The 8254-nt window shown below is 36.2% G+C and overlaps 1 protein-coding gene across 2 annotated transcripts; it reads right to left on the bottom strand.

Annotated features, from left to right (window-relative positions):
• Positions 1 to 600: 600 nt before the first annotated feature.
• Positions 601 to 7947, bottom strand: LOC117315227 (TNF receptor-associated factor 2-like). 2 transcript variants are annotated; one of them, XM_033869383.1, is made up of 8 exons: positions 7716 to 7947; positions 6644 to 6885; positions 5471 to 5555; positions 4330 to 4428; positions 3842 to 4000; positions 3287 to 3361; positions 2875 to 2940; positions 601 to 2315 (listed from the first exon to the last, which is right to left on the bottom strand). In XM_033869383.1, the coding sequence occupies exons 2-8, from the start codon at positions 6817 to 6819 to the stop codon at positions 1329 to 1331; spliced, it is 1647 nt and encodes a 548-aa protein (XP_033725274.1). In that variant the 5' UTR covers positions 6820 to 6885; positions 7716 to 7947; the 3' UTR covers positions 601 to 1328. The 2 variants fall into 2 exon arrangements, with proteins under 2 accessions (XP_033725274.1, XP_033725266.1); XM_033869375.1 differs by lacking the exon at positions 7716 to 7947 and adding an exon at positions 7243 to 7269.
• Positions 7948 to 8254: the final 307 nt, after the last annotated feature.

Raw genomic sequence — 8254 nt, forward strand, 5'->3', positions numbered from 1 at the left:
TCTTTACCTGTAGTCACCATCCCCAGTACAAAGATGGGTTTGTGTTGTATAACTTTATATAGCTGTTCTCTTTACCTGTAGCCACCATCCCCAGTACAAAGATGGGTTTGTGTTGTATAACTTTATACAGCTGTTCTCTTCACCTGTAGTCACCATCCCCAGTACAAAGATGGGTTTGTGTTGTATAACTTTATACAGCTGTTCTCTTTACCTGTAGCCACCATCCCCAGTACAAAGATGGGTTTGTGTTGTATAACTTTATACAGCTGTTCTCTTTACCTGTAGTCACCATCCCCAGTACAAAGATGGGTTTGTGTTGTATAACTTTATATAGCTGTTCTCTTTACCTGTAGCCACCATCCCCAGTACAAAGATGGGTTTGTGTTGTATAACTTTATACAGCTGTTCTCTTTACCTGTAGTCACCATCCCCAGTACAAAGACGGGTTTGTGTTGCATAACTTTATACAGCTGTTCTCTTTACCTGTAGCCACCATCCCCAGTACATTGATGGGTTTGTCGTTGTATAACCTCATATCTACAATGATAGGTGCACAACCCTTCCCTGTTTGTCATCTTGAATCAGAACAATACACTCCCATGCTTTTACTGTACTGTTTATTTCTATGCCTCAATATATACATTATAAATATGTACACTAATCAACAAAATACAGTCAATGTCAATCAAAAGTACGGTAACATAAGTAAGTTAAAACCACAATAAAACATAAATTCAAGTCTCTTTTCACTGCTACTTGTCGGTTTTCTTTAACCTTAACTTTTTCCAAATCTGCCAATGCAGAACCACATGAACTTGGCACAAAAACATGCGTATACACAGTAGGTTTTCAGCAGACTGGTTTCTCTAATCCTTATCCACATACTGAAACAAGGGGCTCAATGGGCCTGTGTCGCTCACCTGCTTTTGATACAACATAGAAGTTGATGTAGGTCATTTATGAAGATACTAAGCTGATTACAAGTTTACTCAAATATCAGAGTAGGCTAGATTTATGAATTCAAATTAATTTTGTAGCCCTCCATTCCAATCATAACAATGGCCCAAAATCAGGTCTCTGGGTCTCTTTGTTATCGAGAAATCGTTGTTTAAAATTGTTAACACATTTAATTTGGAAAAATTTCGTAGCCCTTCACACCAGCATGTTACAGGCTCTGAACCTCTTGATTTTTGAGGAAAAGCTGTTTCAAGGGCAATGATGACACCAGACAGACGGCCAGAAGACGTGCGCTGCACCACAGCATAAAGTCACCCTTCAGGCAGGTGACCTAAAACATTATACATTTGGTAAAAAAACCCATAAAAATCCTACACTGCTCCTCCTCCAGCCGGCCTTTCAGAATCGACAACAATTTTGAGAAATAGCGTATCGTCTTTCACGTAAGAGGTTCCAACCTCTTCCAATTTTTTGAGAGGCATAAACAGGGGACATCCACTAGCAATGTTCATCTCTGTGGTTGGTCTTTGAAAGGAGCTGCTGGCTGGATCGGGTCGGAAGGAATCTACAACATGATCTCTATTGTTTTGGTCAAGCAGCATGAATGTCACTCTCTGGATGAATGGCCAAGAGAGCAGTGCATCATAATTCCCGCGTGCTACAACAAAAAACACAGAGACATGTGTTTTCTTGCCAATGCCATCCCCATTGGGATACAGTCGTGCACACAAACGATAGCCTGTTCTTCCTGTGTAGAAGTGTGGAGAATACAAACTAGTTACTCTGCCAGCCATTGCCTCTCGTCTGTGTTTTGACCATTCAGAGATTTTCCACACCAGGGTGCCTTCGTAACTGATAATTTCTAGCGATCTGATCCTGCTATCTAGTTCTGAGATGGTGACATCCTTTACAGAAACAGCTCGTTCCATTTGTTGCATTTTTCGCCTGAATTCTTCATTGACTTCCTGTCCAGTTGCTCTGTGTCTTTCCAGTGTGTCGAGTGCAGTGATACACCTCTCAATCTCCCTGTGGAGAGTTGTGACAATCCCCTCAAATGTTCCTGTCTTCAAGTCAAGTGCTTTGGTCTGCTTGTTGAGTGCGAGTATTTCGTGATGATTATTGCCCCTTGGCTGGTCAGCATTGCGGTCCATGAGTGTCCTTATCTGGTTATCCTGTTCCTGGATCTTGGCCTGCAACACTGTTATCATCTGGGCCATGCGGTTGACTTCATCCATTGGTGTCAGGGCCTGGATCTTATTGTTTACCTCACGACTCAATGCATCAATCTGTTGCAGCATCCACTGGATGTGTATGCCAGACTTTCTCTCCAAATGGCCGACAAAAGCACCTCTCTCAACCTAAACACAATATTATAAACATGATCACCATATTATATCGCTGGCCTGTTCTACTTTATTTTATATAACTTTGTCATGAATATAGATATGACACACAAATAGTAACTCTATTTGATGCCATCAATAAAGAGTGATATCTGTTGTTAGTAGTGAAAAGCAAACTTCATCTGTGCCATTTACAGAAAAATAAACTATAGGAGGAGGTTTTAGGTTTTTTATTGAAAGGATTGCTTATTTTCTACCAAAATATGTACATGTGAAAACAGATTCTTCTACTTCTGTCAATATAAGAAAGATTCTTTTTAAAATTGAAGAAAATAATAGAATTTGACCTTCTACCCAACTAAAAGAACATGGCTTATGAAACTAATTGACTTTAATAAATTGCATCTATCTTGACATTAATGTCCTTTATTTATACCCTACAAGTCACTATATACTGAGAAGGGAGACAATTCTATAATTGATAATGAAAATGCACAGGTTCTGGGTCATCTGTACAGAAAACTGCACCATTAATGATAACCTCTCTTTTAAACACAATGTATTTAGTACTCACAGGTTCACAGCCAACAGGACAGCTGATTTTCTGGTTAGCACACTCTTTCTCTTGGTGGACTGCCAACTGTAAACATGTTCAAACAGTACATAATTAAGATCAGAAGAATGTTTAGATTGAAAAAAAAAACAATGAAAATGCACAAGACATAAGTATACTACAATAAATTAGGAATGGGAGCCCTGACTCCTCAGTTGCCTTCATCCTCTACCTCAGATAAGGTGATGATAGATTTGAAAAGGTAACAGAATTACATATTATGGCAACAGGGACATAATGTTGATATTTGTAAATGGCTGAAAGTTGATATTAAACTACAACTTACCAAAAAAGTACCCGGGTACATGAAGTGATGGATTACACATGGTAAATCACAAGCGTTTAATTGCAGATCACTAGAAACTGATTTTACCTTTTCTCTCAATATTTTCTTTTTCCCACAGGCTTCACACTTCACCAAGGCCTTAGAACAAGTTTTATTGTGTTGCTTGAAAAAACAAAGAAAAGAAATATGACCTTCATGAGTAGAAAGAAAAGTGGGTTTACCCTTGCTGCCTCGTTAATATGATATCAGAATTGATGGGACACTGGTTCCAAATCCACAGGTGATTATCAGTTATTATTGGAAAGGCATTCCAAAGCAGTGAATTGATTACATAATAATTGGATGAGGGTGTGTTTATGTTTCCTACAAAATTAATACATTCTCAGATAAAATACTGTCATATTGTTTATCATATTAAATTGTAAATTTAACCCAAAATGCTCAGCTAGGATTTGCTTTTGAATCCTGTATATGATGAACATTGTTATATGTTGGCCTTTACCTTGAGATATGTGTTTTGAAAATGCCTTTAAGATATTGATGCTCAATGTACATACAATTATAATCAATTCATACACTTGTATGTTGATATTCTGCGTTATTGTTGTATAATTCAAGTAGGAGGGGTATGAAAGTACTTACTGCTTCATCTTTCAGAGCGATTTCTTGGTTACAAGTTTTACAATTTATCTTGCGACCCAAACAACTCTCCTTCAGGTGCTTTTCCATGTTAACCTTCTCCACCAAAGTTTTACACTCTTGACACTCAATTGTTCGGTATTCACAGTCACGTACATGATCCTATCAGTAAGAGAGAAAAGATTGCTTAATTAGAACTGATTATATTGACAAGTATCTTGTAAGCAATAAAACAAAACCAAACCCAAATTTTTTTTTTGAAATCTACATCTCTGAATTCTTAACTGGGAGTATATAAGTTGCAATCGTATTCTTTCTGAAAATAAACACTTTAAATAACATATCACAATAATATCATTATATCCTATTTTCCAAAGAAAAATAAACATTTCATTTGTATACATGACTAAAATTCAGACAAAAGCCATTCATTTTACAACTTTATGTGAACAAAGCCATACCAGAGGTATATGTCAACCAACTGTACATACATTATAGTTTTTGAAAACACCCGTCCAGCTACAGCCTGGGTTGATACATGTCACTTCCTTATTGGCCATCTCTCGTCGAACACCATTGTCAGGAAACATCTGTAAACACAGTCATATTGTTATCTCCCCTTCTTTGGAGGGTTATTTATTTTTAAATGTAAAAATTCAGGCATATATCTTGAAGGACAAGCAGACATTAATGCAGGCCTTGAAAGTCATTGTCAAGGGGGATCTGAAAACAGCATTAAATCACAAGGTAATAAACAAAGTCATTGTTAAGGGGCATCTGAAAACAGCATTAAATCACAAGGTAATAAACAAAGTCATTGTTGAGGAGCATCTGAAAACAGCATTAAATCACAAGGTAATAAACAAAGTCATTCTCAAGGAGTATCTGAAAACAGCATTAAATCACGAAGTTATAAACAAAGTCATTGTCAAGCATAGGGGGATCTGAAAACAGCATTAAATCACAAGGTAATAAACAAAGTCATTCTCAAGGAGTATCTGAAAACAGCATTTAATCACAAGGTAATAAACAAAGGCATTGTCAAGGGGGATCTTAAAACAGCATTTAATCACAAGGTAGTAAACAAAGTCATTGTCAAGGGGGGTCTGAAAACAGCATTAAATTATAATCAAGTTATAAACAAACAACTCTGGTTCAGCCATGTCCAACTGTTTGGACTGTGATAAATGAAAATTGTCCTGGTCATCCCTATATAACTTTATACAGCTGTTCTAAGGGATCAGAATTTTTCTGTTCCTGTAACTTCACTTTTAAAAGGGGGAAAAGTACCTGTTCCTATAACCCCACACTAAGGGGACAAAATTTATCTGTTCCTGTAACCCTCACACCAAGGAGACAGAGTTTACCTTCAACCCTTACACTAAGTGGCCTGAATTTACCTGTTTCTGTAACCATGTAATCGGGGACAGAATTTACCTGTTCCTGTAACCATGTAATTGGGGACAGAATTTACCTGTTTCTGTAACCATGTAATCGAGGACAGAATTTACCTGTTCCTGTAATTATGTAATCCTCACACTAATGGGACTGAATTTACCTGTTCCTGTAACTATGTAATCGGGGACAGAATTTACCTGTTCCTGTAACCATGTAATCGGGGACAGAATTTACCTGTTCCTCCTTGAGTATGCTGTAATCATCATCATCACCTGCACCTTCATTAATACAGGACTGGCACTGGACCCTTTCACCTTGCCTGTAAATAACATATGGAATAAATGCTAGAGTAACTAGAAAATAGTTATAATTCCCACAAGAGCTAATGTAGTACCAGAATTAAAATGATCTCCTTACATAATAGGTCATCATACATCAGAAGAAACAGATTTAAAAATAAAAACAAAATCATACAATAGGTATATGTACATTAATGTAATCTTTTTTGTGATATCCTCCTGTCTGAAATCATGAAATCACACATACCTTCAGCCATGCAACGGATACACAAAAAGAATATGACTTTTGACCCCAATAATGAAGCCAGTAAGAAACATTTAGCATGTTTATTTGATGTCTGTTAGATTTTTTGAATACAATTTTTCTCAAATTCAGCCTAATTACACAACATGATTTTAATTTAAAGACAAGAGGATTAACAAATGGAGGGTGTAGACAGCCATATACTATGTAATTACCTGCCATCACAGGTGTCAGCATCTGGTAAGTATTGATGGGAAAATATTAGCCCCTACTCCTACTATATCAACATTAGGTGTAACACTTGAAGATTGGATGGTGAATCGACTGTGGAATCTTATCTTAGAGCTGTTCTAAAACCGACAGAGCGATCTTTACAAAACCGCTCTAAACATATAGCCTACTTCCATTCTACAGTCGATATTCTGACTTTTCAGGTTTTACATCTTGTTGATATAGTAGGAATAGGGGTTAATATTTTTTCTATACCAGGTAAATTAATACTAACCAGATGTAGACATCTGTGCTGCCATTGTACAGATTTGTCTTTCAACACATCTACATCATGATATAACAACTACTGCCAGTATTCTATTCATCTTATATATTTAGTGTTGAGTGGAATTCTTCCTTTCCTTCCCCACTATGAGTATTATCAATAAACTAAGCAATAAGATTGACAGCCAATGAGAGCTGAGAATGTAGTAGCCTTTAGAGCCAATCTGTTTGGATGCTAATCACTTATTATAAATCAACTCATTCTCCTTCACCATTTCATGAAACCCCAACTGATTTAACTGGTTCATATTCACACACAAAATTTCAGGATGATATAATAAATATTTCTCATTCATATATATACTATACCTTATAACCTCCTGGATACAGCTCCTACAGAATCTGTGACCACAGAAAGACTGCACAGGATCCCTCAGTATTTTCGTGCAGGAGTTGCAACGAAACTTCTCGTCGAAACCCCCAGGAAAAATGTCTACAGGATATCCACCTTGCGGACTTGAATCTACAGCTCCACTGCCTGCCATAGCAAAGTTCTGGCAATATCTTCCAAAATTTGATCTCGCAGGCTTGTATGTATAAGATATGTTCTTCTGAAATCAACAACAAAGGCAGAACTGATGCATATTTTTACTGTGAAAAAGTAATATGTACTATAGAAAAATAGCTTAGACCAATTTTAAAGGCATGAATATAATACGCTTACTATAAAGCATGACAATAAATAGGGAAAATGGATAGGAAATTAGATCTCAATGAAGCCTACAAATTTTAGCATTCAATGTTAACATTTTTTTCTTTATTTTTTTATTAGTCCAACCAGAGACATATATATATATATATATCTGTCTCTGGTCCAACATGATTGAGCTAGTTAATGATATTAAAAAAGTATTTTCATTACTACATGTAGATCTAGACTCTAGTAGCTATAACATCCTGTTACGAACCATCGACGCCATATCTTCTCAATCCATAAACCATATATATAAACACATTACAACTACTGTAGATAAGTTGGTGTAATACGTACAAAGTGTAGGTCTAAGCTTAGTTAACTAGTTAGATAACGTTTGGCCTAGGTATCTAATTATAGCCCAATTCAAAGTACTGTTCTATTTTTAGAAGACACATAACGCACCTTAATATGGATAACACTCTTTATTAACGAAGAAATAGTAACAAATTTCATGTAAATTTATGTTTCGCCATGCTGTATGTTTGCTGATGAAATATAGATCTACTTGTTTATGTTCTGAATAAATCTGAAGACTGTGGGAGCCTAGATCTGATCCCAAACCTCGAGCACTGTAGGATGTTGTTATTTCGAAGAATTGCCCACTATTGAATACAAGAAAAATCTCGAAAACTAACATATAACTAACGAGTTCGTGTAAGTTAACACATAACAATCGGTAATTACCTCGTATGTCCAAAACAGCACTAGCCTACAACGTTAGGCCTAATGTCGGTCTCCTATCCTCGCCGGAAGTCGAATGTACTTGGTAAAAATGGCGACCAACGTTAACGGACTTGATTGAATTTTAAGATATCTGCATCCCAGGGACACTATACAGAAGGTCAATTTGTTTATAAACAGTGCGTACTACATATAAGTACAATTTGTTTAGTGTCTTGACTGATTAATACGATAGACCTATGTAGATTGAGATCTCAGCTATATATAGACCTTTGGAAATCCCCGTGCATTTGCTAGATACTAAAAATACACCATAGGTAATAATCTGGAATGACATCATTTCTTTTAAGTAGCGAATCGGAGTTGGCCTTTTAACATTGCATTTTAACAAGGATAGAAATTGAATTATGTCAAATTGCATTACAAAGGTAGTGAGTTGGCTATTAACATGTTTTTTTTTTTCCCCCCCCCCAATGAAGGGGGCCTTTTTTTTTTTTTTTTTTTTACAAAAAATTTTAAAAAAAAAAAAAAAAAAAAAAAAA

The sequence above is a fragment of the Pecten maximus genome, chromosome 2 (genome assembly GCF_902652985.1).
Source record: "Pecten maximus chromosome 2, xPecMax1.1, whole genome shotgun sequence".
NCBI lineage: Eukaryota > Metazoa > Mollusca > Bivalvia > Pectinida > Pectinidae > Pecten > Pecten maximus.